This window comes from Denticeps clupeoides, chromosome 1, assembly GCF_900700375.1.
Source record: "Denticeps clupeoides chromosome 1, fDenClu1.1, whole genome shotgun sequence".
Taxonomy (NCBI): Eukaryota; Metazoa; Chordata; class Actinopteri; order Clupeiformes; family Denticipitidae; genus Denticeps; species Denticeps clupeoides.
In genome coordinates, this window is record NC_041707.1 from 12,847,144 (window position 1) to 12,867,389 (window position 20,246).

Here is a 20,246-nt window from a genome sequence, read left to right on the forward strand (position 1 = left end):
TGTAGTTGATGCTCCTTTTATCTTATGTCAACACAAAGACGCGTACGATATACCGCACCACTAGACTAAGGGCTTACACAGACTACAGTATGAGGTTAGTTAACAATTGTTCGTTTTGTTTGAATACCAATCAATTTAAGCCCAATTTAATTAATTTAGCCCACATAAAAAAACAGCACCAGATTCAGTTAATATTTCCTGCGAGGGGTTTTAATTTATCCTAATTACCTAATTACAAGTGTCCCATCAACACAACTCCACTGAGCATAATCTGCTGAATAATCATCTGAACAGGGTAGGGCACTTATAAGGCTTTAGTTTAAAGTGTTGCCGCATACTGTGTTAAGATGCAATTCCAGTGGTTTTGCCTACGTAATTGTATGTTATTCCATGCAGCATTATCTACTCAGTATCGGTCTGACTGGGAACACTGCATTCTGTGTACCTGAATGTGAACAACAAAGTTATCTAATCCATAACAACAAATCTCATAGAAATACTCATAATTAAGATAAATTCATTCAAAATACCATCAACAAAAATGCAATTTACCCTCAACCCACATTGATCAATTTGTTTTGTAACGTATTAATACTATTATTATTAACTGGTTCATTGATTTATTGATCATTCACTGATTGAGTGTTTGGTTTATTGATTACAGATATTAGGAAAAGCACTGGCAGATGAAAATAATTAATTTGTTGGGTCTGGGTTTCATGATCTATGCCTCGTTGCTCGGTGGCTCCGCATCGCAGCCACTAGGGGCGCATCTGTCGGAAGAATTCTCAGCCCTGGATGACTTATTACTTATGAAATATCATTAAAATCCCCTGCAACACTCAAAATAGAAGAAATTAAGTATTTAGGATTTTTACGATGTAAAAAATCACGTAAGTCACGAAAGTATTGTCGCGGAATGCGGAATAGACATGGATGAAGCGTTAAGGCGGAAGACCGCGACCTCTCGTCGTCCCGTCGCGTGAGCGGCGACAGCGCGACCAGCTGACCCGGTCACGTGACCCGCCCTGCATGGCCGCCGGCGGCACGACGCAGCCCGCGTACGGCCGCTCTCGGGCTGTGACAGACCGGGGGACCGGGGGGGAGCCGTGAGTACTCGCTGCCGTCCTTACGGTGGAACGTCATTGGGGTTTTTTTTTTTTTTCAGCCAAATTCATTCGTTTGCTGAAATACTTCCGAGCTTTTGGCGCGCGAGCGCGCTCCAGTCCGGTACAAGATGGTTGTTTTTGCAGCGTCGAGTTGCGAAGTGGCGGGTTCTGGTTAGTCGGGGTGTCGTATCGGGGGTGGGGGGTCTGCCGCGGGTTTACAGCCCCTTCCTCTCTGCGGCTCTCCAGCCTGAAACGACGTCGCACCTTCTCCCGTCTGAATTAAAACGTGGCAGCACGGACCGTTCTGATTTTATAAATGTAAAAAGAAGTAAACACTACTGGGCGTTTGCACAATAAGCAGAAGTTGTAGATGATAACGAGGGTTTCCCCCGAATCGAGCTGAATAACTTCCTGTCTGTGATTAAGCTGCATTATAACATTTCCATGGTTTTGCTTATAGGTTTGGAGTGCTTGTAAATCATCATTTGTGCTGACTTGTACATGTATTATACAGACCTCTTCATCTCTGCTTCGCAGATGAGCTAAGTTTGGGGTCGGCAGGATAACCGGGCTGTCGCCGTGGGCCAGGGGGAGCATGCACCCGTTTGGGCGTGAGGAGGAGAGCTCCCTGCAGGAGCTTTTCGGCTTCTTCACTCAGTGCCTCCAGCACGGGGAATGGCAGCTGGCAGGGGCATGCGTCCGGCAGCTTGCGGACTCCTCGAAAGCGGCGTCTCTGAGGCCACACAGCATCGTCCGGGCCATCATCACACACCCATATCCTCTAGAGTGGGTATCTGAGTACATTCCGCTGCAGTCCTGGATGTGCTGCGTTCTGTAACACTGGGGTGTTTCCTGTGCTGTAGGTGGGAGACTGTTGGAAGCCCACACAGACTCGCCTGGTTTTGGTTGCAAATACAAGAGAAATGGACAAACGAGAAGGTATAAACGTGTATAAACTTTTTTCAGGTTGAGCGCTGTAGGACTCTAACAATATTTAAACTGTATGCACTGTAAATGAAATGCAGACCAGACCAAGTGGTTTAATTAAAACCACTTGATTGATTTGGCAGTGGTATATCCGGACTGTTCAAAATGAATCTGAGATTAATAAACCCTTTTCAGTTCTGTCGAGGCTTTATTGGATTAAAAAATAGATGGGATAGTTTTTTTTTTTTTAACGAACCCGCTTTTGCATGAAGCATGTGAGCATTAGAATAATTTGCTGACGCCGTACATCAGCTTTTGCATTTTTCACAGGCCATGGTGAGTTTACTGCTATTATTTTGGGGATGCTGAGGAGCATTTCATAATTTCGTTATGTTATATTGCATTTGAAATGACCAGTATGTATGCATGTGTCAGTGCTATCAACAAGCTGAAAATGTGCTGTGTAATGGTGCTGATGTGTTTCGTCTTCTCTCTTCCTTTTTTTTTTTGGCTGTACAGGTCTCTCCATCAGAGAGGAGAGAGCTGGAGTTTCTGCTGCTTCTGGAGGATCTGGTTGAAGACGTCCCTGAGTCGGTGTTGAAGGTTGGATTTCTCAACGTTCTGTTTTTACCTGAATCACATAGTCCAACCTACACACACTAAACCCCTCAGAATATAAATGAACCTGGGTGAACTTTCATGGGAAAAGCACTACCTAGAACACTGTCAGAAGTGTGCTGAATATTTTTAGCAGCATTAACAATACGAATGTGGCAGTGGTGGTCTAGCGGTTAAGGACCTCAGGGGATGGATTAAATGCAGACACCACATTTCACTGTGTGCACTGGGTGCTGTGCTGTGCCACATGTGACACCTAATCACTTTCACTAATGGCAGCAATCTGCATTAGTGATCAAGATTCAGCCCTGTACAGTGGAATCATAGGTTTTTCTAATTATTTCTTTCTTTCTTTTGAAAAGCAACATTTTGAAGTTTCATTAAAGGTGCATTACCCAGTGCTGAGAAAATAGTCATCCTCTCAACACAAATGTCTACTTCCATTCCATGTTTTCCCCATCTTAATTTGCATGACCTCTGTGGTTTGCTTACTGATGACTTATAAGTAAGTCCACAACAAGACTTACTTGTTGATGCTCTCTGTCCCTGTACATTATTTAATAGAACAGGACCACCATGCAAAAACATGGTGTCCTGCATTGTGTAAAGTTCTGTCCGGTATAAATGCTGTATAAAACACTTTTTTTTTTTTTTTTTTTTTGTTAGGAGGTACATCAAGCATTCTTAGATACCCAGTTGGGCAGTAAGGTGTGCCCCCTGCGTGCTGGCGTGGAGTCATGTTTGCAGGGTCTGCTAAAGAATGGGAAGCCTAGGCTGGCCCAGTGCTTGATCTCCTTCCTGAAGCAGGCATCTGCTGAACGTGACCAAGCATGGGACTATTCACTTGAAGACACCTTCATCCATCATAGCTTGGAGCGGCTCAGGCTCTCTGTGTCAGAGGGCTGGATGGAGGAGGTGTGCTCTGTGCTGGCCCTGATGCCTTGGAGTGCAGAGCGACCAGGAGCTCAACTGGAGGGTCTTTGGGAGGCACTGTGGAGAAGCAGAGATGAGCCCTTGAGGGACGACAAGGTGCTGAGCTCACTGTTGAGGCCTCACGACCACACACTGGTCTACCACTACTGTTCCACCAGCCTGAGACTCAGACGGGACCAACTGCTGAGGGATGCACCACACACAGACCGTGAGACCCTGTACCATTTTGTCCTGTTTGTGCTTATTGTAGAATTATTATTATTATCCTTTTATGGCAAGTTTGGGGTTTACAAAAAATCTATCTAAAACTGCATATCTGGTGTTTTTTTTTTTTTTTTTAACAAGAAGTGAAAGACAGTGGCATGATGTGATCAGTGCTTCACACTTCTGCAAAAGTGACATTTATAAAATGTAGAATTCACTTGGTTTCCATTGGTTCCTGTGAAATAATTCTGCCATGCAAGTGGCTTTTGTATTTTATATAAAAATCCAGTTATTCTTTGTGTGGGCTAACATCTGGAAGAAAGTATGCAATGTGTATCTGTATGCTTAGTGGGTAAAACACTCATCTATGAATCAGAAGACCACAAAGTCACAGGTTCAGACCCCATTTACTACCATTGTGTCCCTGACCAAGACGCTGAACCCTAAGTGTCTCCAGGGGGACGGTCCTGTACCTACTGAGTGTAAAGTCGCTCTGGATAAGGTTGTTGACTAAATGCCATAAATCTAAATGTAAGATAATATGTTGAAAGCTACTAAAACAAAAGGCAGGGGCTGAACTTTTAGTCTCATAATTTTTTGTATTATTTGTGCATAATTCCTAGTCATAAAACTTGAACGCTTGTGTTTCTCTTCAGTTAATTTACCTGAAGCTGAAAAGTTAATGCTGGTGCTGTGTTGCCATGGTGACCGGCAGTCTGCATGGAAAACCATCTTTTTCGAAAGTCTTAGCAGTGGCAAGCACTTTCTCGAGCAAGTCCTGGTATGTGTACAGATGCATGAAGAATTACGGGCACCCTTGCTCATTTTTTGTTCTGTCTCCATGGACCTTTAAGTGTGGCCATTTCCTCAATGTCCTCTCAGGTGACAGGGCTGGACCTGGTGAAGCGGGAGGCGTTTGGCCAGTTGGAGACTCTGCTGCATGGGGAGTTCCATCCTCTGGCCCGTCTGCTGCTGCTTCTGGGTTGGACGCAGTGCCAGAGTCTTTCAGCAGCCCACGCACTGCTGCGTGTGCTGCACCTGCAGCAGGTCTGACATGCAAACCTGAGGTTCATTGTGATATTTGTCCTTAGCAGATGAAGTTAACAGCCTTGTGACACTCCCACAGGCTTCGGCTAATGACACAGTTCTCAGTGAGTTTATCAGTGTATTGAACTCCCAGCTTGCCGTCCTGGATTGGTGTGTTAAGAATAATCTGTGAGTTTTCCCTTGTTTATGTTGTGTCATTACTTGTATTACACTGGAATATCAGAGCTATTAAATGTTTATTTGAGATGTGTGTGTGTGTGTGTGTGTGTGTAGTGGAATCACAAGAGACGCCCTGCTGGCTCAGCTACATACTCTGGACAGCCATTCTGCCCTGTACGTGTTGCATTCCCTAACCCCATTGGCTGAGTTTGAGGAGCGCAGGATTCTTGACCTGCTATTGGGATTACAAGGTACTAGACAGAAAAAAATATCTAAAATGTTTGGTTTTTTTTGAAGTTGTGGAATAATGTGGGAGAAATGAACTGTATTGATAATAGCATTTTGCAAACTTGGGGTTGTACATTTCTTTTACAATAGATATTGACAGATTTCTGGTGAAATTTTTGAAGTATAAAGTTACCAGGCGAAAATATCTTATGCCTTTTAAAGATTGTGGACCTGGAAAGTTGAAATGGGCAGATGTGTTTCTTTACCCGTCCTTTAGCCTGTTTGGATAACAGCGTTCTTGTGGCCCATTGCAGAAGGGACTGACCTTGTTGACTCGCACTGCACCTCTGCCCAGCGGAATGTGACCCTGTACCAGGGCTTCTGTGCCATGAAGTATGCACTGTACGCCCTGTGTGTGAATGCACACGCCCACACCAACTGTACAGAATGTGCCTCCACACCGACCAATAAGAAGAGTTCAATTCCGACCCAGTCAGGGGGTATGAAACATAACTCTTGTATTGTTGTTATTTTTTTGCAGTTGTCAATCATTTATTAATTAAGTAATTGTTTATTTTTGTATAGATGTACTTTGTAGAATAACAACTGCAAAATTCCCTTTCACTGTAGTTGCAATTTTGATAAAGCTCAGATGACACTTTTTTTTTTTTTTTTTTCCCTCAAGCACCTGAATTAAAACATGTCCATGCATCCTTGTCTGCTTCCACCCTAGGGAACTCTGGACTGTTCCAACACCTCTTGTCGGAGTGCCAGCTGTACCTGGAAGCAGTTCCAGCCATGTTCCGTCTAGAGCTGCTGGAGAACATCTTTTCGTTGCTGTTCCTGTCTAGTGGCAACTTTACCACAGCCTCAAGGCCTACTGAGAGCACGGAGGAAGGGGGGATAAAGGGGAGTGAAATTGACAGGTCAGAGGGGAGAGAATCTGTTGGAGAACAGAGTACCATGGGAACCCAGCAGATGGCCTACAGTCACCTGGACCTGGGTCACCTGACACAGGGATGCAGAGGGTTCCTGGTGGACGCGGCAGCTATGGAAGGCTTCCTGCGGCTGCTACGGGAGGGGCTGGAGGGTATTTGTGCCCTGGGGCAGGGAGATGGCCGCGCTCTGGCTGCTGAGGTTGAAGCTGTTGAGAACCTTGGCTGTTCAGTTACGGCAGAGACGTTCAGCTCGAGACTGCAGAGACTGTCCAAGCGCACGGCTGAGGCACAGTGGAGGCTGCAGATAGTCACCAATAACCAGGCCAGCAGCTGTAATGGTAAGTTTGAGGTCCCTGTTGGTCCCAAGAAATGAATGGGATGTGAATGGGTGGGATGGCTGACCTTTCTGACTACAAACCTCTCATAGTACCATTCAGTCCTTGATTTGCTCCAGATAGACTGTATCTGTAAATAATCATTGTAGGTTGCTCTGGTTTATGGTGTCAGATAAATACGATGTTTTATGTAATGAAAAGATTCCAAATATTTTTTAATAACCAGCAGAAGGACCCTGTCTGCTGCCTCTGCGTCCGGCTCTGGCTGTGAGACGTAACAGCAGCAGGAGAAGGAAGAGGGTGGGACGCCACCGGTCAGAGCAGCAAACGTCCACTGAGAGGCAGAATGGAGAGTTCAGCACCAGCACTTCTGGTTATTCAGCCATCTTGCTTCCGTTCTTTCACCAGGATGTATTAATAATATTAATTATTAATCATTTTCACCCTCTAATTTGAAACCCAGATCAAAGTGTCCCTGACCAATAAAGAGTTTTATTTAGCTGTAATATGGAAAAGTAACCATGTGAGAGTGTCTCTTGCAGTAAATAATTTAATAGACGACTAATAAATGGAACTGAACTACAGATGGAGGTGGAGGGGCAGTGTCCAGCCACCCGGAGAAGGAGCTCTGTCCCTGTGGGGGTCCACACAGCTGGTTGGTCCCTGCCATGCTCTCTCCTCCCGAGTCTCTGCTCATCTCCTGCATCCGAAGAGGGAACTACACCGAGGCTCAGCAGGTGAACAGGCTGGGAGCGGAGAGGAGAGTATAGCTGGATGGGAGAGGATGGGTCAAGGTTGAGTGGGAGGGAGCGTTAAGTATTCTGAAGTGGAGTGGAGGTGGAAGACTGCAATGTTGAGAGGGGTGTAGAGGCTGTGGATAGAGCTGAGGGGTTTTGTCCCTGTAACATGTGATTTGTAAGAGAGTCTGCTAAATGCAATACATTCGTTTGCAATGTAAATGAATTTGGATTTTTTAAAATTAGAAATGTGTTGCTTATTTAGTTTCATTTTTTATGTAAACCGTGTTAATGTATTAAAATGTTTTTGCAAACTTTACTTGTTGCTACATGCTAACAAAAATGAATGCATGTTAGCTTCTGTTGGTTTAAAATGTATGCCTAAATCAGTACAGAGCACATCCTGTTGAAGACAGAAAGACTTGCTAATGTGGTTTTGAGTGGAGTTGGACTTTATCAGCCATTGATAATTTGGATCTGTTCAAATAAAAAGCAGAATCCGTGAAATAGTTGCGTAATTTAGACCCCCTGATGAGGTGTGTTGTGACTTTGTTCAGGTGATGTTGATGTTTGGTCTGGAAACCTCAGGCTGCTCCGGAGAGCTGCTCTTCATGGAGCGTTACAGAGAGGTGCTTCAGGAGCTGACTCAGGTGGAGCATAAAATCGAGAGCCAGTCCCTTTCTTCCTCCTCTTCATCGGAGGGCCTGGGCGCGTCGGCTGTGGCTCCGCCCAGCCGGAGCCGGCTGGGAAGCAGCGGTCGCTCCACCCTGCAAGCTATTGGAAGTGCTGCTGCAGCTGGTACCTCAGTCCTCAAACACTATACACAATATTCATATTTTACATTTTAAAAAGTGCTAAAATAGTAGATTGTTGCAGATGTGAAATAACCCTACTTTCCACAGACACTTGTAAAAATGTATAAAATGTTGAATTTCACTAGTGATTCTGATATTTGTCAATCAGTGAGAACATTGTGCACTGGTATTACATTACAGCGTTGCTCAAGTTGCCCTTCATTTATGATTAGGGAAGAACACTTACTGAGCATTTCAAATGCTCAGGAATCGTATTCATCAGTCAGTGATGTTATTGTGCGTGCTGCTGTTTCTTTAGGCATGGCATTTTACTCCATATCTGACGTTGCTGACCGGCTCCTCAGCAGTCCCAGCCGCCCTGTTCCAGCTCTAGAGGAGGGATATTGGCTCTCTCATTTGTCCTCTGTGGCCCAGGACCCTTCCGGCCACCTATCCCAGCTTCTAGCGGAGCTCAGCCCACCGGGCATGGCAGCATTTGACCTGGCCTGCTGCCACTGCCAGCTGTGGAAAACTTCTCGGCAGCTGCTGGAGACGGCTGAGCGCAGACTCCTCACCAGCCTGGAGAGCAGAGGTGTGGCCTTCTTTGTACAGAAATAATACTGATAATTGATTATAATTTGAAGATTGTTGAACAGATCAAGTATTTGTGTGTGTGTGCAAGCTTTGTATGTAGATGTGGGAGTGTGAGAGGGTGGTAGTAGCCTAGTGGGTAACATACTCGCCAGAAAACTCAGGTTCAAAATCCTTGTGTCCCTGAGCAAGACACTTAACCCTAAGTTGCTCCAGGGGGGACTGTCCCTGTAATTACTGATTGTAAGTCATTGTAATGTAAATGAGTGTATTATAGTGTACAGAGAGCATTGGCTAGCCCGCCCAGCTGGTCCCGCCGACGTGACACGGCTCTGTACATCCAGACAGCACAGCGACAGCATATTTTACCACTCTGGGACCATTTGAGAGGAAGCACTGAGGCAAGGCATTAATTTAATTAATACCGTAATGGCATCATCGCAGACCACGCTGAAGTTAGTTCCTTTTTCGCCGCTGCTGTCTTGCCAAACACCATATTCACTGAAAATTTCACCAATGAACTGTGCATTAGATTATGATGAATGGCAATATCTTATTGTTGGGCAGTGGTGACCTAGCAGTTAAGGAAGCGGCCCTGTAATCAGAAGGTTGCCGGTTCGAATACCGCCAAGGTGCCACAGGTGCCACTGAACAAAGCACCGTCTCCACACACTGCTCCAGGCGCCTGTCATGGCTGGCCACTGCTCACCAAGGGTGATTTTTGTTGTGTCACCATCAAGTGTTACCTGTGATGATGCTATTAATTAAATGAATGGCTTGATTCAGTGCTTCCTCTCAAGTGGTTCCTGCCATTTTCCCAGGATGTTAAAATACGCTGTTATTAAATGTTAATTTGATTTGAACGTCTCAGCCACAGTCATCAGGTGGCGAAATGTACACCATAAATTTGGGCTAACTCCTGTTCTTCCGTGGCAGGTGGTGAACCAAATAAATACTGAGAATTTATTATTGCAGGGGTTTTATTACTTTTCACTGGGTTTTATCCGAACACCACACCTCAGTTCTAACTTCATTTTCATTTGCCAACCAAAGCCACAGCCAACCTGTACAACAGCGCTGCTCTCTAAAACACCTCACACCTTTTACAAGTCATATGTTTGACATGACAACAGCAGCCCCGGTGGGAATGGACATGGAGTCAGGCAACAGTGAACTTGTAGTTAAAAATGGAACAGCAGGCAATGCGAAATAATTGTATCAGCACCTACATTATCCCATTTATAACCAGCAGTTCTATATGTAGATATGAATTCTTATTGCTTTATTTATAAATATTTTTTATTAAGCTGCAGTATTGGGAATTAACATTTACAGTGATGTAAAGATTTAGTAATTAATGATTTTATGAGTTTTTATTGATAGGTAAGCAAGTGCCATTTATCATATTGCACTTTTTTTTTTCTCTTCCAAATTGTGTAACCCTGAAATAACAACCTGAAAGTTTTGCAGTCACCGCCTTGTGGCTTGCTGCAGTACAGGTAATATTAGTCTGGCAACATTGACAAAAGCTAAGAAATATCACACATATTTGGAAGGAAAATTAATAATAATATATTACTTCAGATTAAATGTTAAAATATCATTATGATGATCAATAATGATGATCAGGATTATACTATAGCTTTTTATATATAAATGGCCCATGGTCCAACAAGTTATATGTTAAAAGTGTGTTGAAAATAGCTCCACTTCCCCCTCTCACTTCTCGGTCATGGGAAAAAGTTGAGGCTCAGGAAATATTTTTGCTATCACCACTGCATGCCCCCTAATATTGATATATTTAATACTGTACCAGTAGAGGTTTTAGTGCAACAATTCATCAATTAAATCGATAAAAATCGATTACTAAAAGATACATAATCTATTTGCCGTGTTGCGTGATGCGGAGACATTTGATTATTAAAAAAAAGCTTTAGTTGAGTGTGGAGCTCAGTGAACCCACTCTGTCTCTCTCGCACACTGATGCCTGCAGAGTTCGGTGCCTCATAGACAGGGCAGGGCAAAAATGAAAAAAGAGCGGAGGTTTATGAATGGTGTTTCTAACGCCTGTTGCCTGACGCCGCCCGTGGAAGCAGCAGCAAGCAGTGGTCTATGCACGTGCTCAACACAACCATGCATTACGTTGGCTTTTTTTCTGCATACCATTCTCCAAATAATTGGCAGATTAGTAGCAGCCCTATTTTTAGTCCTTCTCTGATACCCTGTATGTCTGCCTACCATCATCGCGATTTGTTTATTTGGTCACAAAATTTTTTCTTTCTTTCTTTCTTTTTTTTTTTTTTTTCCCCCTAGGATACAGAATTGACACTAAAGCACATCATTTTGATGTGATCCGTGGTTTTCCTGCTGTCCTGCAGCAGATCAGCAAAATCCTGAACCGCACTGCTACTGGGAAAGGCCCTGCTAAGACAGGCAAGTAAACAGAATGCAGAAAATACTTTGCATTGCCTTATTGCATGTGTTTGCTCTAGCGTAGGTTATATTGATTTGATTGTCTTCTCGACCTGTTTAGATGGTGCCAGTGAGGAGCATGTACTGGGGAGCCCTTTTGGCTGCAGTGCTCAGGAAGTGTTGCTGTCCTGCAACACAGTGCTGACAGACGAGAGCATAGCCAGCCGGCTGAACCTGGCACAGCGGTTGGAAGTCACTCTGCAAACACTCAGTGCTGCCACTGACAGCACAGGTTAGATCCTGTTTCAGATACAGGAGCTAATTTCACACTAAATTGTCCCTTAGCTTGCTGGAGGACTAGTGGAGTGCAGGTTTTCATTATTCATAGAATTAGGGCCAGTGATTGTGGCACATCCAACGAGTGTAGTTGTGCTTTGTGTAAATTCTGTAAATCAGTCTTACCTCCTCTCCAGCAGAAAGCCGTACAGGTGGCGCTCTGCTGTCTGCCCTGGTGGAGCAGGCTGGTCTAAAGCAGTCTGAGCTAGATTCTCACCCTGTCCGCTCCCACATGAAGCAGCTGCTGCGCTCTCTGGACCAGCTCTGCCCTTTCGAGCCGGACATAGACAACTACAGGGTGGACTACATACGTAGCTTCCTGGACTACGTCAACACGCTGGCGTCTGTGCTGGTGCGCAGTCTGAGCTCTGAGGGTAAGAAAGCTGTATTATGCATTTTCCCCAAAAAATTCTAATTTTACAAATATATCATCCATGTTTTCTGTATTTTCAAATTGTTTGAACTTGACCCCAGTTGGAAATATCCCGTAGTGTGTATAATCCTTGTGTTACATGTTCAGTGACTCTTTATTTTCTTTTCTGCATTTATAGTTAAAGGCATTCAGACATGTTCTTTCATGGTATTTTTCATGTAATAAATTGTATGATTTAGTTTTTTGTTTTCTGTTCTGTTTCAAACAGACCAATCTAGTGAAGTGAAGCTGGGGAACCCTCTGCTTGTGCTGCTGCAGTCTCCTTCTCAGCTGCTTTCACATCTGCTCTTTGAGAGACAGGTATCCCCAGACAGGTAAAGAGATCACTGACTGGTAAACAAAACCCTCTTTATGTTCAGTGTGAATGTGTTTGATCTTCATCTATTTGATTTGTCTTTCTTTCTCCTAGGGTGCTGTCGCTGCTACAGCAGGAGAATGTGTGTGTGAATTTGCAGCAGGTCGTAGTGCACCGCTGTTGTGAGCCACTTCCTTTTTGGGACTCATGTGGGTGGGGCCAGTCCAAAGAGGGCGGGTTTGGGCTTGCCAGCATATCCTCTCTGCTGCAGGAATACACCCAGAAGCACTGCTCCACCCTGGAACCTCCCCCACCTCGTTGCTCGGAGCTCAGCTTTGAGTACTCCGAAGTGTCATCTGAAGATGCCATAATCTCCTCCACGTCATCGCCATCCTCACCAGCTTCATCCTCTTCATCATCTTCATCCTCCCCCTCTTCGTTCCTCCTGACGCAATCAGCTATGACCTTCCTCAAGTCCCGTTGTCCCTTGTTAGCTACTCTAGCGTGTTTAAGTGCCAGTCGAGGTGAAGCGCCACGGGCCCAGTCATCTGGCTGGTCATACTTCCGTGGTGGGGGACGGAAGGAGGCAGTCCTGGATGGTGAACAAATCTCCAGAGAGGCAGATACCTTGCTGAAGGACTTCCCCATCCTCCGATCCTATCTTCAGACAATGGCCGAGCCTGTGCTGGAGGTTCCTTTGGGCTCAGAAGCAGAGGAGGCTGGAAGTGAGCTGGGGACGGCTGTCTGTGGGAAGCCTCTGCTTGGTTTACTGTTGTCAGGAGTTCATAATGGAGCAGCACAAGCTCTCGTGGTGAAGGCTTTCCAGCAGGCGCTGGCCAGTGGGGATCTGAGCCGAGGCATCAGCCTATTGGAGCTTTATGGTCAGAAATGCAGCCAACAAGGGGCTCTGAGGGACAGGCTGCTGGCTTGTGCTGCATTGGAAGGTGTGCCAACATACTTGATTGAACTCATCTGTATAATGTGAATATTATTATATGTCCATGCGCCACTTTTCTGTTTTCCTACTGGCCTTTTAAGTTACTGACTGCCTAAGTCTTTCTTAGATGGAGAGGCTGGCTCAGAGCATTTGTTCCGGGTGTGGGACACAGACCTTCGTGCCCGGGTAGCTCTTCAGGGTCTTGATCGGTGGCCTCTGGAAACCTGCCTGGATCTACTGAGTTTCTGCTTGAGTGACGTCAGCCTGGTTGGGTCGCTCAGAGCTGAACTGCAGCAAAAGAGAGAAGAGATGGTCATTTACAAAAGGGTACATCAGCCACTGCTTATGAAGTCATCCTATTTTCTGAAAACGATTACTAATGAGTTATTATTTTTACTGTGGTATTACATTCCTGTCTTTATCTTGAAAAGATGCTGAGTATGCAGCCGTCATTGCCATGGGAGACTTGGCAAGAGCTGCGAGAAGAATCGAAGCAGGACCCAGAGACGCTGCTGGCGAAGATGCAGGAGGCCCAGGTTGATTCTGATTCTGCTAGACAATGAGTAGACAATTATGAAGACTTCCTGAATAGTCACATTTCCATAACCTTCAATTTGTGCAAATTGAAAGTATTTTGGAGACTAATGTAGGCCTAATGGGTCACATTATATTCTAAAATGCGTGTTTGCAGAGGAATGAACCTGTTATCTTTTCTCTCCCATCTCTGAATGGAAAAAGTCATTCCATAATTATGTTATCAAAAAACATCACTTTAGTTTTGTGGAATGGAAATGCAGCTACTTCATTTGGACATATTTAAGAAATAAAGTCCACGTTTTTCTTGTCCCTTGTTGTTGTTGACAGGAGTTTGATTTGTGCAGTAAGTGGGTGCAGCTCTACACTGTGTCTGACTCATCCAGACTTCAGCTGCAAACGGAGCACCTGCTCTACCTGCTAGAGAAGGGAAAGACTGAGGAGGCTTTCCAGGTGTGTTTGTAATATAGAGTAGATGATGTCACATATCTAAACAAGATCATCAATCTTTTAGGGTTTCCTTTTTTGAACTGTTGTGGTGTGACTCTCCAGCTGTTGGAGGGGCTGTCTGATTTCTCTTTAGGCCTAGAGATAAGCGAGCGTGCCCTGGACCGTCGACCTGGACTGGCTGCATGTCATTTTCTTGCTGACTACCTGACAATGCACTTCCAAAGCCAGGTGTCACCGGCACGCCGGTGTCATATCCATGCTCTTCACTTGGGTTCCAAGGTCTGGTTCTTGCTTGTCTGTCTGTCTTCCATGTGTATGTAAAAATTTTTTTAATTTACATTTTTGCATAAGTAGATAAACTATGGCAGTTAACTTTTTTTGTGATTTATACGTCAAGTTATTGAAATGTAATTTTCAGAACTTCAATTTTGAAGCTAGACTAATCAATGTATTATTTTCTTTAATTCTTATTCAATTTTTGAAAGTCAGAAATTTTGGACCACCATTTATGACGTCACCCATTTACCTAATAAAGTTGCCCGAGTGAATTTGGCCTACGGCTACTGTTGTTTTTATACAATTATAAGAGGTATAATGTATACCATGGAATGGTTCTCATTGTGTTGTAGGTCTTGTTGACTCTCCCAGAAGCAGTGCGGCAGGACTATTTCCTACTGCTGTCTGAGCCACTTCTCATGCTGGAACAGCTGCTGATGAACCTAAAGGTGGACTGGGCCGACACGGCTGTACGAACACTCAGAAAGCTTCTGGTGGGTCAGGAGGCGGGCTTCAGCAATGAGGACATTGACTCTCTTCTATCTAGATATGCCCATAAAGCTTTGGAGTTTCCTTATGCACCAAGGGAGAGATCACGCTCTGGTGGGTTAACTACTGCCTGCTCCTTCTGAGTAAAGGGCAGGTGTTAGTATTTCCAAATATCCAGATATCCAAAGTATTAGATATCCAAAGTATCCTTCTACATTCAGATAATGTGAAAATGGTTACCTATGTTTCCAGACTCTGTCATCAGTCTGCAGGATGTCCTGTTGCAGTGCCCTGCCCAAGAAAGCTGCCCCTCCACTCCCAGCAGCACTCCACCCCCATCTGCTGGTCTGTTTCAGTTTATAGATTGCTCCACCACATTCTACACCTTAACAATTTTAGCATAGAGGAACATGTGTGGTATACATATATATTTTTAATTCAGGCAACACACCTATGCACACCCCCTATGGCAAAAGGATCCGTTCCCCAGCCACCCCCTTCACGCCTCCTGAGAAGCCGCCAGTTCGCAAAGACTGGATCCCAGACCATCAGCAGGCCATCTGCATGGTCTGCCAGAGAGAAAGGTTCACTATGGTGAGTGCTGAAGCTCAATTAGCAGAAGCTCTGCATGGAAGAACTTCTGCCATGAATCTGAACATCTGAGGAGGCCTGTATGCAGGATTTTGTACAGGGTTGTAGCTACAAAAACAATTCTACAATAATCTGTCTGTTTCAATCTACTTTAATGGCCTAAAAGAAGGTTGTCCTATCATGATGAAACTATATGAATGCAGTTCCTATTTCATTACATAAAATGATGTATGCTGTCACTTTTCCCGCCTGTTGTAGTTTAACAGACGACACCACTGCCGCAGATGTGGAAGGCTGGTATGCCATGCCTGCTCCATACACCGCATGAAGATAGACACCTCTAATGAGCTGGTGCGAGTGTGTGATCAGTGTTACACCTTCTTCCATCCAAAGTAAGACTCTGCCTTACTGCAAATGTTATATTAAAATTTCATGGATTTTTAACAATTTCATTTTATTTCACTCATTGTGCTGGAACTCACTTTAGTTCAGAAGAAGAACTGGAACAAGCTGAAGGTAAAGGCAGGAAGGTCATTTATTTTAAATCTCACTTCATCCATTTAACAGGTTCATTTTTTTGGTCGACTTTTAAGAACGTTACGTGTGTGTGTGTGTGTGTGTGTGTGTGTTTGCAGTAGCAGGAAGCCCAGTAGCTTCAGATGGCTTGCTGGAAGGGGTTTTGTGTCTTCCAGAGGTTCCCCACCGTCAATTCAAATTGAGCACAAACCCCGCAGAGAACCAGCAGCTCCACAGCGAGTTCTACTATGAACAGGTATGAATCCATTTTTTTCTTTTTATCAATATAGTGTAATAATTATCCCTGTTCTTCCTCAGGCCCCAAGCGCTTCTCTTTGTGTGGCCATTCTCTCCCTGCACAGTGACCACACTGCCTGTGGTCACCAGCTTATAAGTCACTGCCGTTCTATCTCCCGTAAGCTCACCAACCCAGAAGTTGATGCCCGTCTTCTCACGGATATCATGGGTCAGCTGATTTTCAGCGCTAAACTCATGTTTGTCAATGTGGGTCGCAGCCAGGACCTGGCCTTGTGTGACAGGTGAACGCCCTCACAACTGACCTGAATCTGATGCAGCACAGGTTCATTGTGTTTCTAATTTTTGATGCCATCTTGGTACAGCTACATCAGCAAAGTGGATGTGCTAAAAATTCTGGTGAGGGCCAACTACAAGTACATTCCCTCTCTGGATGATATCCTGGAGACTGCCGCAGTCACTCGGCTTCGCAATCAGCTTTTGGAAGCAGAGTACTACCATCTGGCAGTGGAAGTTAGTGGCCTTAATCATTTGCTTTAATATATTGATAGCTATCAAAATGATTTGAGGTATATGAGAAACAATAGCCTTGCCTTTGAATTTAGGTTTCCACTAAGAGTGGGTTGGACCCCAGTGGGGTGTGGCATGCATGGGGCATGGCTTCTCTGAAAGCGGGAAACCTCAGCAGTGCCCGGGAGAAGTTTGCTCGCTGCATGAAGCCACCCATGGACCGTAACCAACTAAACAATGGGCCACGGCTGTTGCAGGAGATTCTCCAGCACCTGGAGTCCAGCATCCGACCCACCCTGTCCATGGTAACATAGTTCCCCCATTCAATCATTTTACCACAATTACTTAAAATTCTATATTGCAACAACACAGTACACCAATATACCCTAAATTGTATAATTGAGATTTTGATTGTTTGATTATGTATTGATGTTTATCATTATCTCCACTTATGTATCATTTATCAGATGCCCTTATACAGAGCAACTTACAATCATTAGTTACAGGGACAGTCCCCCTGGAGCAACTCAGGGTTAAGTGTCTTGCTCAGGGACACAATGGTAGTAAGTGGGATTTTAACCTGGGTCTTCTGGTTCATAGGTGAGTGTGTTACCCACTAGGCTACTACCACCTTTATTGTATAATATATATGTATTTATAATATATATAATATATGTATTATATAATATACCTTGTTATTTAATAGCGTTGAGTTTGCTTTTTGGCTGCTCCATCTTATGGGTTGGTTTTAAAGATCTATAGCAACTGATATGATTTTTAAAAAATTGGACTGCTCCTTTCCTATTTATAATTCAATGGTGGCTAGTGATGATATTTTGCCACATGGAAGTGCCCTTCCAGAGATAAAGACTATGTATAGACATACCCTAAATCAACATTTTATGTATCCCTTGCTTTTTAAATATTGTGCCTCTTTAAAAAAACATAAAAGTGGCTTAGAATTACCTGTTACATGTTATTTTCACTATTATTAGAATATCAGGCTTTAACTCCTTGAAAAGTTGCTCCTTACTGAGACCCAATTTCAATGCATGGAATTATTTTCTATCCAGTGTGGAAAGTGATTTGTCTTCAATGCAGTGTGTGTGAAGACTAGAAACTGTAATGACTGATGTCTCCTAGATTCTCACTTTTCACTCAGTATCTGTACATGCTCTGTAAAGTTCAGAGAGCTCTTTTAAAGTGAAGTGATTGTCACTTGTGATACACAGCAGCACAGCACATGGTGCACACAGTGAAATTTGTCCTCTGCATTTAACCCATCACCCTGAGTGAGCTGTGGGCAGCCATGACAGGCACCCGGGGATCAGTGTGTGGGCACGGTGCTTTGCTCAGTGGCAACTTGGCGGATCAGGATCCGAACCAGCAACCTTCTGATTATGGGGCTGCTTCCCTAACCGCTAGGCCACCACTGCCCGGCGTGTTGTTCCATAATGAAAACATGCATATTGAATGCATTTGTTTTTAGCAAAAGTGTTTGAGCTCAGAACAGGCAGCAGGAAGTTATTTATGTAAAATAACAAGCTGCTCTGTGCTGTGAAACAAGCAAGAAACAGACAAGGTATTTGCAGGCGTGGACACGGGATCTTTCATTCTGGGAAATGATTACCCATTTACATGTGCTGCTTTTATAATTGGTCTAGACAGTTATGATCTCTGTTGAACTGTGTGGCCTATATATATATATATATATATATATATATATATATATACACACACACACACACACACACACACACACACACATTTTCTTTTCCTCTAAAATGCAATGAGTCATTTACACTTGTGTGGGTGTATTAGCACATAGAGGAAGACGTGCTGGCCTCTCTGCGGGAGCTGGAAGAGGCTCTGAGTGACCAGGCTACAGTCGAGCGTTTAGAGGGACGTTTGCAGAACTGCAGTCAGTACCAGGAGTGCCTCTACTACCTGCACACCTATGGCACTCACCTGGCGCTGGTCAGGTTCCACATGCACCATGATGGCATGAAGGAAGCCCTGTCTCACCTTCTCACTAAGGTATAATCGCTGCTTTAGACTCAGGAGTTCATTTTGAATGAGACTGTTTCACATTGGACTTTCTGAATTTCTTGCAGGAGTGTCCTGATGAGGTGTTTCTAGAAGGGATTCTGCAGCCCAGCCTGGAGCAGGGGCGGCTGGGCGACATGCAGGGGCTTATGGAGTCTTTGGATTCCACTCTGGAGGTCTGGAATCGTTACCTCATTGCCGCCTGTCAAATTCTGCAGCGCCGAGGACACTTCCACACGCTCTACCAGTTGCAGCAGTTCATGGTGGTCAGTGTGAATTTGGGCTTAGAACATTCCTCTATGGTGTCTTTATTTTCTCACCTGAACTTCTAGATCTCCTTGAGCCATAATGCATGTTAAAAATCAGGACAAGAGTTGCTTTCTGTTAGATCATTATACAGAAATATGATAACAATCCCACATTCTGAGGAAGATCTCAAAAAGGACCATTAGTGGTCCTCAGTGGCACCTTGGCGGATCGGGATTGATGATCAATACATCAAACCATGTTCAAGTCTTAATTATACTTTAAAAGTGTAAGGGTGGTAGCCGTCTAGTGGGTAACAAGCTTACCTATGAACCAGACAACCGCAAAGTCACAGGTTCAAACCCCTCTTACTACCATTGTGTCCTTGAGCGAGACACTTAAACCTGAATTGCTCCAGAGGCACTGACCCTGTAACTACTGATTGTAAATGTTTCTGGATAAGAGTGTCTGCTAATTTCATGAATTAATGCATTATTTTAATGTGTCCTACACAATGGAGTACCACAGGGTGAGTAGTCTGAGATGTCTCATTCTCCATCTATAGGACCATGTCCGAGCAGCCATGACCTGCATCCGCTTTTTCACACATGGTGCTCAGTCGTATCTGCAGCTGGGGGAGCAGCAGCGCTGGCTGGTGCGGGCAAAGGAGCATCTGAGGACCTACCTGCAGGAGCAGCAGGGGCGTGGCTCCACCCGAAAGAGAACCCACACCAGCAGCTTTCGCAAGAAAATGTCCTCTAGTGATGTGTCCAGGTGAGGGCGAATGAGAAGACATATTTTGGTGTTTTAAGAGTTGGGCTTGGGTTAGGGTTTTAAAAACAAATTTCTTGTCTTGCCCCTCAGACACATGAACACCATTGAGCTCCAGCTTGAAGTCACTCGTTTCCTGCACCGCTGTGAGATATCCGCTCTGTCAAAGACGGCCGGGAGTCCCACCAACACTGGTGCTCCCCCAACATTGTTTGGAGGAAACCCAATTAAGATTGATGTTGCGTGCAAGGTGCGCTGTAATCCGGACCCTTCATAGTGCAAAGACAAGTGGCCTGTCTTGACCTCAAGACTGTTCAAAGCACTCCCATATAAACATGCAAGGATTTATATGTTTCCTACAGCACACTGTTTTGTTGGTCTGCAGGTGATGCTTGGTGGCAAGAACATTGAGGAAGGTTTTGGGATTGCATACAGAGTCATACAGGTAATCGCTTGTTTAATCTTTTGTCTTCTTGCAGTATTTATTTTTTCCATTTTGAAAGAAAGGATGCTTTAAGTGTGACTGACA

The 20,246-nt window shown here is 44.4% G+C and overlaps 1 protein-coding gene across 9 annotated transcripts in view; it reads left to right on the forward strand.

The window, feature by feature from the left end:
- Positions 1-20,246, forward strand: part of zfyve26 (zinc finger, FYVE domain containing 26) — a 22,107-nt gene continuing 1,861 nt past the window's right edge. Inside the window, exons 1-38 of one of the 9 annotated variants that reach the window (XM_028996758.1) lie at positions 1-94; positions 1,647-1,895; positions 1,973-2,048; positions 2,556-2,639; positions 3,321-3,795; positions 4,448-4,572; positions 4,674-4,838; positions 4,918-5,006; positions 5,112-5,248; positions 5,540-5,725; positions 5,959-6,501; positions 6,725-6,871; positions 7,084-7,235; positions 7,793-8,033; positions 8,349-8,621; positions 10,934-11,053; positions 11,154-11,324; positions 11,506-11,742; positions 12,010-12,115; positions 12,211-13,040; positions 13,161-13,360; positions 13,465-13,569; positions 13,898-14,020; positions 14,120-14,296; positions 14,647-14,896; positions 15,035-15,127; positions 15,225-15,376; positions 15,632-15,765; positions 15,861-15,889; positions 16,009-16,145; positions 16,208-16,428; positions 16,510-16,657; positions 16,750-16,959; positions 18,476-18,691; positions 18,769-18,966; positions 19,512-19,720; positions 19,811-19,967; positions 20,103-20,162. In XM_028996758.1, coding sequence (XP_028852591.1) covers positions 1,705-1,895; positions 1,973-2,048; positions 2,556-2,639; positions 3,321-3,795; positions 4,448-4,572; positions 4,674-4,838; positions 4,918-5,006; positions 5,112-5,248; positions 5,540-5,725; positions 5,959-6,501; positions 6,725-6,871; positions 7,084-7,235; positions 7,793-8,033; positions 8,349-8,621; positions 10,934-11,053; positions 11,154-11,324; positions 11,506-11,742; positions 12,010-12,115; positions 12,211-13,040; positions 13,161-13,360; positions 13,465-13,569; positions 13,898-14,020; positions 14,120-14,296; positions 14,647-14,896; positions 15,035-15,127; positions 15,225-15,376; positions 15,632-15,765; positions 15,861-15,889; positions 16,009-16,145; positions 16,208-16,428; positions 16,510-16,657; positions 16,750-16,959; positions 18,476-18,691; positions 18,769-18,966; positions 19,512-19,720; positions 19,811-19,967; positions 20,103-20,162 — 7,167 coding nt within the window. In that variant the 5' untranslated portion in view covers positions 1-94; positions 1,647-1,704. Of the gene's footprint in view, positions 95-962; positions 1,110-1,623; positions 1,896-1,972; positions 2,049-2,555; positions 2,640-3,320; positions 3,796-4,447; positions 4,573-4,673; positions 4,839-4,917; positions 5,007-5,111; positions 5,249-5,539; positions 5,726-5,958; positions 6,502-6,724; positions 6,872-7,083; positions 7,236-7,792; positions 8,034-8,348; positions 8,622-10,933; positions 11,054-11,153; positions 11,325-11,505; positions 11,743-12,009; positions 12,116-12,210; positions 13,041-13,160; positions 13,361-13,464; positions 13,570-13,897; positions 14,021-14,119; positions 14,297-14,646; positions 14,897-15,034; positions 15,128-15,224; positions 15,377-15,631; positions 15,766-15,860; positions 15,890-16,008; positions 16,146-16,207; positions 16,429-16,509; positions 16,658-16,749; positions 16,960-18,475; positions 18,692-18,768; positions 18,967-19,511; positions 19,721-19,810; positions 19,968-20,102; positions 20,163-20,246 lie in introns of those variants that run through there. The other 8 variants (XR_003751286.1, XM_028996783.1, XM_028996792.1 and 5 more) reach the window with 8 other exon arrangements.